This window comes from Ambystoma mexicanum, chromosome 3q (assembly GCF_040938575.1).
Source record: "Ambystoma mexicanum isolate Mex_15411 chromosome 3q, UKY_AmexF1_1, whole genome shotgun sequence".
Taxonomy (NCBI): domain Eukaryota; kingdom Metazoa; phylum Chordata; class Amphibia; order Caudata; family Ambystomatidae; genus Ambystoma; species Ambystoma mexicanum.
Window position 1 is genome coordinate 1,166,692,877 of NC_090926.1, and position 16,281 is coordinate 1,166,709,157.

The 16,281-nt window shown below is 43.0% G+C and overlaps 1 protein-coding gene across 3 annotated transcripts in view; it reads right to left on the bottom strand.

Moving 5' to 3' along the window:
- EVI5L (ecotropic viral integration site 5 like) overlaps window positions 1–16,281 on the bottom strand; it is a 1,319,565-nt gene that overhangs the window by 485,342 nt on the left and 817,942 nt on the right. For all 3 annotated transcript variants that reach the window (XM_069604001.1, XM_069604000.1, XM_069603999.1), the window contains 2 exons: window positions 4,723–4,820; window positions 2,887–2,947 (listed from right to left, as the gene is read on the bottom strand). In XM_069604001.1, coding sequence (XP_069460102.1) covers window positions 2,887–2,947; window positions 4,723–4,820 — 159 coding nt within the window. The remainder of the gene's footprint in view (window positions 1–2,886; window positions 2,948–4,722; window positions 4,821–16,281) is intronic.

The following is a 16,281-nucleotide window of genomic DNA, read 5'->3' on the forward strand; positions in this document are numbered from 1 at the left end:
AATTAGTATAAATGGTTCTTCTTGTAGCACCTTGTATATGGCATCCAGCGCTTTCGAACATGCATATCTGAATGGGCTTTTCCCCATTTCCATAGGAAATAAGAATTTTGCCTGCTGAGAAGGCAGTTTCCCCAAACACACCCATAGTTTCTGGTTTGTCTTTTGGTACAATCTCCAAAGCCTGCATGGCCTTTGCCAAAACTTTCTGAAATAATTTTAAAGGTGAAACAGATGGATGTTCGCCATCAGTGTCTGTGTCAAGACACTTTGTGCTTCTTGTTAGGGGGAGCAGCATCCCCCTCATCAGTGATTACCAGTGTTTGTGTAGGTAATGGTGGTGTTTCTATAGAACCCACCTTTTGTGGGACATCAGGAGATCCCATCTTGTCCTTAATCCGTTGTGCTAACACCTCTAAGAAAGGTTCAGACAGCATGGTCTTGAGTACCATAGCTGTGATGTCCTTAGCCATTTCACCTTAATCTTCCTCTGCTCTCATAAGAGATGTAGAGGATTGTACCCCATTCGGTTGATATACCGTATTTAAAGTGTTATAAATATAAAATACCACAGCACCTAAATATTAGTCAACACCAATTGTGGTGTAGAATGATTGGTTTTAGTCACAAGTCTTAAGAGAAAACTGGTGCAAAATCTCGGGAATTTTGCTCCTCACTGGAGGGCCACACAGTTCCTTTGGTTGTGCTGTGAAGAATTTTGATGGATCAAATTCCTCAAAATCTGATATTATATATATTTGTTCATATCCAACCCTCGGTACTGATGCAATATCTCATTATCTCTCCTTTGACAATTTCTTTTTCTTGTGTCTTTTAGGAGTGGTCGGTACCAAGCTTGGTACCAATTGAAAACGCATCATGTGCCTCCTGTGAGAGGTTTTTCTTTTCTTCGGTACCGAAGAGTTTAAAGATATTTCGGCGGTAGCCAATTTGGGTAGCAATTCAACCCTGGAGGCTCTTGCCTCTTTAAGGGTTATCTTGCCTGTACGGCTGTTATCCGACACAGATGAGCTCTTCCAGGGGTACTATAACAATTTCATCAGGAATTACCAAATCCTTCGGTACCGGGCGGATCTTTCCAGATCCCTTCCCACCTGGAGGGACTTGCATTTTCCTATCAAGAGACACCAACAGTGTTCCACCCAGAAATGCATGCAGATTAAAATGCCGGGGGTTTCCCCCAAATGGTCCTTTGTAGACCCCGCAGTAGGGGTGGTCTACCCAGGTGCTGAGGGCTGCTGCCAAAACACATACCCTACCTGCTGGTACGGTGTCCCTCTTACCAATGTCAGCCTCCTTCCTGGTCCTTATGATGTCCACGGTCGCCTCTGGTAATGGTCGCAGCTGTGACATGGAAAGAAGCTGACTTTGCTGAGACCTCAGGAGAATTCCACAGCAAAATACACGAACTGGCTGGGTGTTGAATCCCCAGGCATCGGATGCAGGCGTGATGAGGATCGGCCACCAAGAACTGCTTCCTGCAATGGATCCATGCTTGAATCCTGTTGTAAACAGCATGCGTCAGAGGGAGGCACCACGCTAAGAGAAAATAAAAACAAACCAATCCGAGTAAAAAAAAGCCTAAAAGTAACACCCCAAAAAATTGGGTTGTCATGGAGAGCAGCAATTCCGACCCACACAGTAGGCGGATAAAACAAGGAATGGGTGTGGCGGTTGGTGACATGGGGGTGAACGGTGGGACTGGAGCGCGGAGGGACGCACACGCCTCAAAGACACCCTAATCTTGGGAGGATAGCTCAGGGGAAACATGCTCGCTTTAGAAGCAAGACGACACTGAGCAAAACAGGTTCGATCCCCGGGTCCGCACTTAGAAACCTCCAGGTATTAAGCGTTTTAAATAACCTATTGTATCATAACTTCCGAAAGTTCCTGAAGGCGTAACCATCTTTTGGAATCTGCTTTTCTTTCGCCCGCCTACGGATGCAGGTGTCCCAACCACTTGGGAAGGAGGGAGAGCAGTACGACAGAGAAACTTTGATGGCTTCCAGGTATGGGGCTTAAGCAATATCTTCCTCATAGACTGGTGTGAACAATAAAGGTGGATGACATTCTGTATTTAGGGACATTTCTCCAACATTGACGTCTGAATTTTACTCTCTGCTTTATGACGAGAGAATAATGAAAGCATGTGCCCATATGAAAGATCAGACACTGGAGAACTTAACCAAGTCTTCAAAGATGAAAAATTGTGTTTTCTAACAATACATTTGCCAGTATATGGAGACAATTTACCCAAACGGAACTAACCCAACAATAGATTTGCTCCTCTCTAGACTTAAAGAATGTCCATAATACACCGCTCATCTATTGGTTCGTAAATAAAACCAATATATTTCAAGGCACACCATTCTCCAATCTATCCCATGGGGTACAGGTAAAACTTCATAAAAATACCATCTGCCTCAGTTGGACAACAGTTGAAGTGGTGATTCAGATAAAGAAGCATAAAACAAGCATATAAAACTAGGAAAATCTTCAAACAGCTGAAAACGATCTTACATTAGGAAAAATAGGATTTTCCGAACATGGAATAATGGCTTGAAGAAAGGCAAAGTGTTATATAAATTCGACAACAAGCTGAAAATGAGAATAGAAGTCATTGGTGGAGAATGTGTTGGTTTGATCCATCTGTGACTAACGCTCATGGTTCTTTATCACTAATTTTGGATCTGGCTTGAACTCTATTAATTCCACACATTCCCCTTCTTCCACTTGGTCTTTCATCCCGGTATCTTTGTAAAGACATTCTAAAATGTCTGAACCTCTGTCTTTTGCCACAAAAAAAAACGTACAATACATTGCAGAAATATCTTTAAATCAAAACGAAGAGGGCAGAAAAAGGCTTACTTTTATCTCAATCTGCTCCTCCATTTCTTTGCTTCGGATTGCAGCATACTCCTTCTCGAGCCTTCAACATAACAATACAGCAGTCAAACAATTTAGACTGCAACATAGACTTAACAGAACTCTGGCGTTCACAGGCTGACTTTTAGAATATCCCAAAGTTTTCAATTCCAACTTGTTTTAGAAGATTAAACTTTAAAAAGATAAACACAACAACTTGCATGGAATCCACAAATTCAATTTTGGAAGTTGCATACATCTTTGTGTATGCCTCCAAACTGGCCACTTTGCGCCTGGTAGTGCTACAATAAACACATAAAATAAATTCTCCACACGCTGTACATGATCAAAATGTCTGCATACAATTAACGAGTAAGCGCAATAGCTCTGGTTTGAAGGATGTAGAGAAAAAGAAGACGGGGGACAGGGAAAATGAAGGGAGGGTGGAAGGAAAGAAGAGTTGGGCTGAATGGATGGAAGAAAGAAGAAACGTAAATGGAAGGAAATACATGAAAAGACGAGAAGGGAGAAAGGAAGGAAAAAGGGATATGGGAATTAAAAGAGATGTGGTTAATATGGAAAGAAAGGAAAAAGGGAGATGGGGTGGAAGGAACAAAGGAAAACAGCAGATAAGGACAAAGGCAAGAACAAAGCAAGGATGGGAGAGTGTGGGGAAGAAAGTGGGAGACGGAAAGAAAAAGATACAAAAGGGAAAAAGAAAGAAATGTAATGAGGAACAGACGGGAGCTGGAAAGAGGATGGACAGAATGAAGGATGGATATGTGATGAATGGAGGAAAAAGGGAGGCATGAAAGAAGGAGAAATGAAAGAAGAAGTTAGGCAGGGAAGAAAGGTAAGTTGAAAGGGGAGAGAAAATAGGGAAGCAGGGAAGAAAGAAAAAGGGAGATTGGGGTGAAGGAGGAGTCGGAAATGTAGGGAGACAGAAGATGGAAAGGCACTAAGAAACAAAAGGAGAAAAATCAGGTGGGGAAATAAAAAAAGAAGAAGGGAAGAAGGAAAAAAAAGACTGGCACTGGGCTGGGTCTGTAGTTCGGTAGTCATGCCTCCACCATCACCGTGACCTAGGTGAGGTGATTGAAGCTTATGGGAGGGCAATGTTTGCATAAGGCATCAACAATCTAGAACCAGCACTGTCTGTGCTTCACATGAGAGCCATCTACGAATTTGAAAGGAAAGTAGAAAAATTAGGAGGGGAAAGAGGGAAGAGGGAAGAACAAAGAAGTTGGAAGGAAAGGAGAAAAATCAGGTAGGGAAAGAAAAAAAGAAAAAGAATGAACGGAAGAAGGAAAAGACTGGCACAGGCACTGGGCTGGGTCGGTGGTTCTGCATTCATGTATCCCCCCCGTCACCTATGACTGTGAGGTGGTTGTAGCTTGGTGGAGGAGGAGGGGGTACTTGAGAATAGTTGCATAATGCAGTAAAAAATGTGTTTTCACCTTTGTTTAATCATTTCTTTTTCGAGTTTAAGTTTTCCAATCGCATTGGATTCACTGAGAAAACTGAAAAATAATGTATGTAGATTTCTTTATTGCTACTTTGTAAGGTGCACAAGTCTAAAATATATCAAAACTTGCCAAGCAGATGAATATTAATGCCCATGGTTACAGGCAGAACCACTAGTTAGGATTTCTGCACCCTTTCGTATACGCCCATGCCGTAGGCCTATAAATCAGGCTTCCAGGCTCAGAACTCCCAATATTTCCCATGGCCACTGGAAGTACTGCCAAAACAGTAGCACAATGCTTCGGCTCACAGGTGGGTTTTCACTGTGGGAATATAACCTTGTGAATCTATAACACTCTCTTTACTCCATGTTACCTCTTCATCTTCTTTGGGTTGTATTTGATCTGGTAGGCCCTCAGGATCATTTTGTCAGGACAGCTTTCAAACTGATGCGGGATTACTTTCTGGAAGTACTGTAAAGAGAAAAGCTGGGTCAATTGGGTCACAATGACAATCAATACCCATCACAATCCCAATTGAGAAACCAGATTAAGCTTTTTGATTAGTCTAGTGATATTAGAAAACCTATTTTTTCAACATCTTATTTTCATCAAACAGTCAGTTAACGCATCATACAATAATTGTGTCAAACAGTAATTTTCATGTCCCGATTTAAAATCTGCCCCAACTGCCTTTTCTCTTTCCAAATGCCATATACCCCTTGCACAGTTTCTAACTGCGCTCCACTCGTTATAAGAGGATACATGTTCTTGGTTTTTCCTTGCCGAGTCGACATATCTACAATCCACACTTAAGCAACACCACTTTTGCACAAATCAATTGGCATCATATTGATCAAAGTTGAAATAGTATGGAAAAATTGTGAAATCTTTCATAAACTATTATCAAGGGTTGATTAACTTAAAATGGAGTTCTCCGGGCACTCAGGTCTTAACATTAAATCTTCAACTTATTTGCATAAGCCTCATTCGCTACAGGGACACACTTATCTAACAATCAAAGCCGAAAGTGATGGCCAACAGAAAGTTCAAACCTATTCTTTATAGGCCAATAGTCTCAAGACTACATTTAAGCTACAGCAGGAGTTCTCCAAGTGTTGCCAAAAAATTGCAATAATCCTATCCTTGTAATATCTATCCCTATCCAAGAAAACCAACACTAGATGCTTTGCTGAGCAGTCCCCTCCTTGGGTTCTGCATTCTCTAGTAACTGTGGTCAGCACAGACTCTGTAGGCCTCTCAACATCCTATGGTTGTATCACATCAATCTTCTCAGTACTGCCCACGACCTCAGGTTCTTACAGCCTTTTTGCCTTTTCCACAACCATTGGCTTCCTCGGATTTCTCCAAGGTCTCCACACTACCTTAGATGCTCTCAGCACATGACTTTTGTCAATGATTATTACACCCTACCACCAGATTCCTGGTCCTTTTCAGACAGATCATATCCTCACCCTCCTGCCAGGGGTCTTTCTTCTAATGCTTGCATAAGGAAATGTGTTGTCTTCAGGCCTTCCTTCTGGTACAAGGTTTGGTGAGCAGGACCAGTCCCTAGGTCCTCTCTTCTTAACACCACTGTCTTTTGGGGTATGGGCCATGCCATTTCTGATTTGCATGCATGGGTGGACGTGGGTCTACAGTTCTGTGGTATTCACATTCTCATTGCAAGTGTGGTTTGTGGTCTCATCCAACTACAAGCAGTCAACTCCTCACTCTGAAGGTAGTGTTTTCTTAGTATGCTTGCAGATTAATTAATGTCCACAGTCAGAATTTGGCAAAATCCTGCAGTTCGTCTTTCCTACGAAATCAAGTTTGTTAAAGGGAATCGATTAAGATTAACTTCATAATAAACTTTTGCTTTGGGCTTTTAAAACGGTTGTATTAATATTATACCTTATGAAGCATCTACAATTGACCTCTTCTCTACTGGAAGAGTTGGATCATTTTTGGGAATGCTAGGAACTGTAATCTCGAGGTATCTTTTTAGGGAATGATAAAGTCAGAATTAACTAAAGGAATACCCTGTTTAAGGGGATGACAAGCCAAGGGACTCAATCTCTATCGACCCTTTGGGAGGCACATCGGGTAGCAGCCGGGCCACCCAATCATCGACCCCTAATAATCCCAAAAAGATGGCGATTTTTTCCAACTCACCAAAGGTGGTAAAATTGGCAGGGCCCTGATTTGTCAAAAGGGCTTAGCTTGGAATGTGTCATGGTACAGTAGCATTCTTTGAACACATAGCCAAGACTCCAACCCATTCCATACAGGATAGGGTGACCTTTTGCATCCATCATATTGCTATGCACATCTTTGCTAGGATTACTGGCAAGCCAAGAAACCTCTGATCAGCTTGGAAAATAAAGTCAGCAATACTGTTTTAGGAGAAATTTTATTTCCACATTTAGGATCCCTAATGTTACCCAAAATGATCTCCTAATATTGCAAAACTAGCGAACACACCCAGACAAGAGATGATAAAAATTCTGCTCTGTAACATTCACAATATTTACATTTTAGCTGAAAGAGGTGTGCGTTTGTGAGGGAATATATATATATATATATATACATATATATATATATATATATATATATATGTATATATATATATATATATACACACATACACATACATGGCCCAGGGTCACGTATGACTACATCAGGCTACTGTAGTATGCAAGTTGATACATGACATTTATTAAGACCTCTTTTGTATATCTGTAATCCCTCTGTAAATGATCATCATTTAAGTCTCTGGTAAATCCTTTTACCATCCCATAGTTCATTTGTGGTTTTGCCAGAAACAGCAATGTATAGATTATCGTAATCTGTTTCTGACAATTCTCCATCGTGACAAGGAAGTTAAGTAGTTGGTCATCCTTCAGTGGCTCTTTGCACTGCATGCAGAGTCAACCTAACTAGATTTTTCTGTATGTGGCACTGACAACATTCCCTCCTCAGTCATAATGTCCTCAGGCCATTTTGTTTCTAATAGTTTTAGCTCTTTCATCAGTAACAGTGACTCTTACTGGTTTGTTCCTATCCAGCACAGCGTTATAGGGGAATGCTAAACACAAAGTGTGTCTGTTAGATAACATGCGTTTCCTTTCCATTACCTACTGGGAACACTACTTTTCTGTATCCTGCCAGCCTGCTGAAAGTTGCAGTTATGTTGCCATGTAATGCAAAGGCAATCTAATAATAGCTGTGGCGCCTTTCCCCCCCAGATATTATGTTAGGGAGAATTCTCTGTAAGGCTAATTTCCCAAACCTAGTGAGTCCCCCAGCAGCTTTGCTGGATTTTTGGGGTTTATTTTTTTTCTCTCCTGCTGAGAGTGAGATTCTTTTGCTCCCACTCTTAGACATGATTTGAGGTGTTCCTGTAACTTTCCATGTGTTTTATGGGCTATGGGGTCTTTTACTCCATAGGGTCTCATGTGTTTTTTTGATGTGGGTTACACAGCACGCTCAGTGCCGTAACCCAGGGGTGTCGTAGCGACCCCCCAACATAGACTCCATACCCTGGGACTGACTACTGTCTCCCAGGGCATGTAAAGTCACCATTGGCTTTACTAGTCCCAAATTATGAACAGAAACCAGTACAAACCATCATATTGTGGACGTACTGGTCGGGGAAATTCGATTGCCCCGGGGTCTGTTAGTCGAGGGGGCACGTCTCCGTCCCCCCTGATCGAGTTTTGGCTGGTGGCAGTGGATATTACTTTTTATATTCGACCGCAAATATATCTCTAGGGGATTTTCCCATTGTTCGAGGCTACCAACTTTAATTATTTAATTCGTATAGCCTCGAACATACCGCTGGTTTATTTATTTAATATTAATTCGCCGGTTGGTATTTTTTGCCAGAACTCGATTCTAAAATGGCGTTTGTGTTCTCTTCTGTGACTCCAACCCAAGTCGAGCCCTTTGTTCCACATTTTGGCGGGCTTCTCCACAGAAGCCTCCAAAAGTGGTGCCACTCTGTCTGGGTACCACAGGGGGTGTCGGAGGGGGTTTAGGCACCCTGGACTGAGTTACCTTGGTAACTCAAGTCACACTCTTGTGTGATTGGCCCAAGTGGTGAGCCGGCCGGCTCTCCACTTAGCATGTTTGTTTGACAGCTAGGCTGAGTGAATGGGGGTGTGCTGCATAAAAGCAGGACTTTGGGGACTGGAACTTCAGAAGTCGCCACAGGACCTGAGAATCCGACGAGGGAGAAGCTGAGCCGACCTGCTACGACGACACCACCGGTGGAGCCCTGCGGAACCGACTCACCACTTCCCGACGACCGAGAAGATCTCCCGGCTGGAGAGTCTTCTTCCCCTGACTGGTGGGCACAACCAGTTTACCGTCTTTTCCTCGCATCCCAGGACGTCTTGTGGTCGAATTGCCCGTGCCAAGCACCCCGGCAACCGGATACCCACTTACCACTGGATCGCGAATAAAAGGGCCGCTCCTTTTAACTGAGAACTCCGCGGCTGCTTTCTTCCCTGGCAGTGCAACAGACTCCTGTCTTCCTCCCCGACGAGATCCTCTCTTCCCACGGACGAAGCACCGACTTGCATCCGCTGCCAGGAACAACTGCCCCCGCTGGAGTATTCTCACCACTTTAAGGTACTGTGTCCGCCAGGCCTCCCTTTCTAAAGATTGCTACAAGGTAATAATAATCCCTTAACCTTCTGGACTGGGCTGGCCGCCTTGACCATCTAACTGGTCCCTTTCTTTTGGTCCAACTCTTTCTGAACTGATTTCGAGACTTTTGGGCACTTTGAACCGTGTGACTTTGGACACATTTCGACCGGAGCCTCGTACAGTGGGTCCGGCCTTGTTAACTTTGACTTTACGATTTTAACCTGCCTTCTTCTCCTACTGTGTTCTTCTGAAAGTGTTGGGATCTGTTTCTATCTTTGCTCTGCCTTTCTGTCCCTTTTAAACCGATTGATTAGAGTGCCATCTTCGTTAAGCAATCACCGCTGTCTGAAAATAAGTGTTGCTTTACTTAAGACTTGTCTAACTAATCGTTGAAGGGAGTGTATATCTTTTAGTGACCGTGTTTTTGAACTGCTTAATATTAGTGCCTGTGTGTTTTTTTAGATGTAGTTTTAAATAAATACTTACATCTCTTTTATACCAAGCTCTGCTCAGTGTTTGCTTGTTCTACTGTGTTCTTTTGGACCTATTGTGAATACTCTGTATACTGCCTAACTCTTCTTGAGGGAAGTCTGACTGCTCAGCCACAGCTACCAAGGGAATCTGTGTGGTGCGGACTGCTACCAAGATGGTTTACTGCCAAACACCTGTAGTCTTAAATCTTTTGCAGTGGTCCCAGAGGGAACTGCACAGGTTTCTGCCAAACATATGTTAAGACAATACTGAACAGCATCTGTTAAAGAAGCCGGCTGGAATCAAAGGGATATTCGATAACTTGTTGAGCAGTCTATGTACCTTTTTTCTTCATATTCAACCTTTATTAGAAGTTATTACATTCTTTTAATAATAGTAAGAATAAGAATAGTATTGATCAAGCATTGTCAGCCACATAGGGATCAAACAATTGTTTCTCTTTGAATAATTGAATAATATTGCAACAATACATACCTTTACTTAGATGAACAAGTTACTTACCCCTGGTAAAGTTCAATCCTTCAGCTGCTTTGGAATTTTATTTTCGACACAGGATACTGTGTGCATTGTCGTCGAGTCAATGTACCTTTAGGGCCTCTGTTCGATGTAATCATCAGTATCAGTACCGCACTCAGCGCCCATTGACTTCAGTTCTGTTTTCCCCCCTACTGAAGAGGAATTACCAGGCGTACCAAACACCGTAGGCTCACAGAAAGCGTAAATTGTTATAACACATAAATTGTACAGCGGGGTAGGCTGGGAGGGGTGATGAGCAATACGTGGGAGCAACATCCAATCGAAAGAAAGTTACCAGGGGACAGCAACCTGTTCTTCGAATGGATTGTGTCCTCCCACGTATTCCTCATCTTTGATAGACTCCCAAAGCACTAATAATGTGTAGGTGGGAGTATCAAGTGAATTTAGATAATCATGGACAGAATGAAGGACCACTTTTGCAAATGTTCCCTCCTGATTAGAAGATAAATCCAGGCAGTAATGTCTTACGAAGGTATGGCTAGACAACCAAGTGGCCGCTGAAAAAATTCCATTGATTGGGACACCTCTTTGTAGAGCAGCAGAGGCTGCCATGCCCGTTGTGGAATGTGCCTTTAGGCCTTTCACTGTGTCCTTGCCTGCTAATCTGTTGCATTCGCCAATAGCCAGGAGGATCCATCTGGATATGGTTTGATTAGTAACCGCAAGGCCCAATTTGGGACCAGTATAGCCAATGAATAATTGGTAATCTTGGCGAAATTGAGCCATTCTGGATTTATAAAAACCAAGAGACCTTTTTGGGTCCAGTGTGTGCAATCTTTCCTCCTCCTTTCCTGGATGAGGTGTATAGAAAGTTTGAAAAGTAATTTTTTTGTGATTAGTGGAAGTCAGAGACTACCTTTGGTAAAAAAGAAGCCTTTACCTCGAGATTGACCTTGTCTTTATGAAATACTATAGGTGGGGGTTTGCAGGAAAGGGCATGCAACTAGCTTACCTTACGGGCTGAAGTTATTGCAATAAGCAAAATGTTTTTTAATGTCAAGAGCCTTAAAGGGCATGAGTGTAAAAGGAATGCTGGTTAAAAACCTCAGTTTGAGGTCCCATGCAGGGACATTGAATGGGACTGGTTGACATACATTAGTAAGGCCTTTCAAGAATTGAACAATCAGAGGAATTTAAAATATGAATACTTCTCTGAAGAGCGGTTGAAAATGGAAAGCGCTTCTAGGTAACCCTTATTTTTTCCAATCTGGAGCCTGCGATTTGCCAAATGTAACAATAAGGAAAGTACCGTAGGTGTGTCACATAGAAAGGGATCCACATTCTTATCCCTGCACCAGTTGCTGAACTTCTTCCAACGACAACGGTACAAAGATTTTGTTGCTGCCCTTCTGTCTGAAAGCAAAATCTCCATTACGTCATCGGGGAAGTCCCAATACTTGTATCTGAGCATTTCAGAAACCATGCGTGAAGGCTGGGTGGCTTGACCTCTGGATGGAGAACCTGACCTTCCTCTTGCGAGAGAAGATCCTCTCTTTGTGGAAGATGTATTGAAGTGCAGATGGACATGTCCAGAAGGTCCGGGTACCACGTCCTCCTTGCCCAATCCGGGGGAACGAGAATCATGGGTTTCCCAAACTTACTCAACCACCTCGTCACGTGAGGAATGGCGGGGACTGGAGGGAACGTGTACAAGAGTGGAAACTACCAGGCCATTACAAACGCGTCCCCTAGAGCTCCTCTTGGAGGAAATTCCCTTGAGCAAAACAATTTGCACTTCCGGTTGATACTGGTCGCGAACAGATTCACTTCAGGGGTTCCCCAAAGGGTGAAGAAGTACTTCCTGAGCTAGTTCCTACTCATGGGAGACTGTGCTCTGCCTGCTCAGAGCGTCCACCGCTGTGTTCTGCTCTCCGGCTAGGTGAACTGCCGATAGATGGATTCCTTCTTGAATTGCCCAGAACGAGCGCTGCATTGCCTCTCTGCACAGTGGTAGTGACCCTACACCTCCTCTCTTAAGGTATTACATGGCCAATGGGTTATCAGTCATTATCAGGACATTCTTTCCCCATACAGACAACAAGAAGGCCTTCAGCACTAGTCTGATTTCCCTCAGCTCCTAAAGGTTGATATGTAGTTTGGACTCTGATGGGATAACAATGACCGCTGATTGTCAGATCGCTGGTGTGGGCTCCCCACCCAGTGTGTGAGGCCATGGCTGCCAAAAAGATTCTCCCTTGAGAATGTTGTCTTTGCAAGCCCACCACAGAAGGTCCTGAACAACTCTGTTCGAAACTTGCAGGTGGTCTGACAATCTGCCTGAGAACTGGGACCACTGAGTTCTGAGAGCGCATTGGAGGGATCTCATTCTCAGGCGAGCCTCTGGCACCAGGAAAATGCAGGATGCAACGAGACCGAGAAACCTCAGAAAATCAAAGACTGGATGATGTTGGGCACTCTGTAATTTGGTAACCATCTGCAGAATGTGCAGAATGTGCTGAGCTGTCACTTCGGGTGGCGAGGCTTTCCCTGAGGAAGTATCCAAGATTGCCCCAATAAATTGGAGTCTTTGGGATGTTATCAAATGAGACTTCTTGTAATTGAGGGAGAAGCCCAGTTTGTGAAGAGAGTGGCTGGTTATGCTGAAATGTTCCCGGGCCTGCTCGGGTGAATGAGCCCTGATTAGCCTATTGTCTAGGTAGGGGTAGACATGAATCCTCCTTCTCCAGAGACATGAATTCCCCTTCTCTTGAGACTCGCTGCCACCACCGCCATCAACTTGGTGAAAAACCTTGGGGCGGAGGTTAGCTTGGAATGGCAGAACTCAAAATTGATCATGAGAAACACCAACTGCAAACCTCAGGTACTTTGTATGCTTGAGACGGATTGGCACATGAAAGTAAGCATCCCGAAGGTCCAACATCAGTCTTGGAGTTTGAGAGCCTGAAGGATATGAGAAAGGGTAGCCATCTTGAACTTGTCCTTCCTGAGGAACTTGTTCAAGATTCTTCAGTCCAAGATGGGTCTCAATCCTCTGTCCTTTTTGGGAATCAGAAAGTATGGGAATACCATCCCTTGTTCCTTTCCGATACAGGTACATTTCCTATTGCACCATTCTCTAGCAGGGTCATAATTTCCTGCCCAAGGAGCCGATCCAGAATTTTGAAAGTTGTTCACCACTGGATGGGTCTCGAGGCCTTTTTTGTAAACGAAGGGAGTAACGTTGGGCCACAATTTCCAATGTCCAAGCATCTGAGGTAATGCCCTGCCATTCGTTCAGATGCTGAGTAAGTCTGCGTCCCACCAGGGTCTTGCAAGTCAAGGCCTCAGAGTGGTTTAGAGGCAGCTGAAGCAGCAGCTGATGGTAAAGTTGCGGATGCTTGGGATGACTTGGCACCTCTCCTTCGTCCACCACAAGGGAATCTTCTCTGACCTCTTTGACCTGCTTGTCCTCTTCATCTTCCAAATGAGGAGTAGAATCGAAAGGACTTAATCCTCCAGGAAGATAGGGTTGTTGAGGCTGTCTAATGGTGGCGCTACGGGATTTAGCCGCTGCCTTTGAGGTCAGCAGCTTTTCCAAACTCTCATCCACCTTGTTGCTAAACAGCCTCGAGTCGTCGAATGCCATGTTGCGTAGTCTAGCTTCCACATCTGCCGCAAACCGGACTTCCGCAACCATGCAAATCTGCATAACACTGTGCTAGCTGCCATGGATCTGCTGATGCTGTCTGCAGTATCCAAACCTGACTGGAGACATTCACCCATTGCCTCCTTACCATTCTTGATTGCCAGGAAGCTGTCTCTTTCCTCTCCTTCCGGAATGTGGTCAAAAACCATAACAACACAGTCCCACAGGGTAAACGTAAATCTAGATGATATGCAAGTCTCTTTTGTCGACTTTAATGTCATACTACCTGCAGTGAAAACCTTTCTCGCCCAGGCATCCACTCTTATCATCCCTGTCATGAGGAATGGGTTGGTAAAGTGACTGCTTGGTAGATGTAGCAAACTGAACCACCAAGCATTCCGGCGTGAGATGCTTAGTGAGATAATCCGGGTCACTGCTGTATGGTCTGTACTTCCTCGCAAAGTTTTTATTTATTTCATCCGCAGTTTCTGGTGTCTCCCAATTTGCAGAGACCCTTTTCTGTAATGCCATGTGAAAGGGCAAAATTGAGTCTGAGGACCCGGGCCAAGATGTCCGACATGTCATCTTGCTCAAAAGATGGAGTAGGCCTACTCCATCCTAAAATTTGCATAAGCTTTCGCATATGTATTGTATATGAGTCTGCATGCTCAGTTGGGTCTGGTTTGCCAAACTCTGGCAATGTACCCAACCCACTGGCTGACTGAAGGTTATCATAGACATCTATTAGCTTGGACTCATTAAGAATATGTCCTCTGGCACATTAGGAGTGCCAAACTGTAGTCCAAAAGGTGTATTGTCAGCTGGAGGTTCATCCTCATACATGGCTCACAGAGACCTAAAATAGTCCTTTTTAGGTAAAGGTTTCCTGTACCACTACTGGTAAACTTTAATTGGCTTCAATTTACTTTATTTTATGATCTCATGTCTACTTCGAATCATGCTGCACATGAATTGTATTACTCTGAAATCCCTCAACATTATGTATTTGAGTCCAAAACCCAAAGTGGAATCCAAGACAATGAGGAGCAGATACAACAATGGATTCCGTGAGATTTTGTTTGATGCTACTACTCGTAAAAGGAGCAAGATCTTTCACACATTATTTTGTTATTCTTTTAACATAAATTAAGTTAAAATACACCACATAATAGATATACACTCCTATATATTCCTTATATTCAATTAGGTGGGCAATAGTAAGATCATTTTTCAGTGGCACACAGCTGAACCATAATGCAATATTTTAATTCCTGAAGATGAAGGTGTTACTTGTAAATGTAGTGCTCTAGAATTGGTGTCATTCTTAGACTAACATACTAGGAACATGCCAATCTCTTATGTTGGCATCTTGTAGGACCATTTCAAAACACTTTTTGCATGCAACTAGGTCCATACCACTTTAAGAAGAAATACAACGCAAACACTAACCAATCAGTCATGGGCAGCAAATGCCCAGGGCAGATGCTTCCACTCATAGGCTCATGATGCACATTGCATAAAACTCTTAGCATGCAATGTAAGAAAGGCATAGTTATGGCTGGAGCAGTTCCACTGCTGGGTGCTTTACTAACCTATACAAAGTGATGCTGTACTAGTTAAGACATTCAGCTGGCTAGCGGTGGAAAGAATCGGGAAAGAGAAATGACTTTAAATGTAAATACACTAATTACAGTATTTACAGATCATGTACAAATATGTAATCAATAATTGACAGTAGTTGGTGTACAAGGGAGTGAAATTATAGAACTCCAAGACTCTGAAGCATTCTCCTGAGACAGAAGGTGGTTCTTAAGGACAATCTTTAAACCAGTCATTGCTGGAACGTCATTAGAGATTTAACAATAAGGAGGGCATGTGTGAAGGGTGAAAGCTGGAGGAAAAGTTATTTTCGGTTACACCTGCCTCCAAAATTAACTAAGTTAGTTGTGGTTCTGGTTAATAGCGATACCCTACAAGAACACACATTTAATGATAATGCTAACTTGATGAGTAGCTAACTACACTGCGTGAAATTACATGAATATGCAGCTTGCGAGCCAATGGCTGAAGGCAAAACACTGGATAGGTGGTCAGTGGATTCAAGTAATGAATTGATATTGTATTATATTGACCTCTAGAGGCACTATGCTGTAAAGTTTGATTCTAAATGGAGAAAGCTGTCCGACATTCATTTTTAACAAATCATTCCGTCAATAGAGCAATCATAGCTGACCATATAATGTGAGGAATTCTCCAAGTTAGAATAGCTGAGGTTAGCGTAAGAGGAGAGGCTAACAGACCTACCTAAGGTGTCTTAGTTGCTGGATACGTCAACCAACGCTGTAAAGGGTCTGGCTAGTAGTGAAACATATGAGAAGGGTGTAGCTACCCCTTATAGCCTTAAAATGTTCTCATAGAATGCTATAGGTTTACAGGGGAAGTTGGAAGATTTTTGGAACTTGTAAGTCAATTTGAAGTTTTGTCTTTACAGGAAATAAGGGTTTGGCGTAGTTTTGTGTTGTTGCAGAAAAAGATGCAAAAAGGGGCATTTTACACTAATTTAAAACTGAATATACATTTAATTATTTTGTGGATAAGACAGGTAGTTATATGGATAAATAATGTTGGTATAAAACTCTATTTTGTAATTTGTATAACAATGAATAC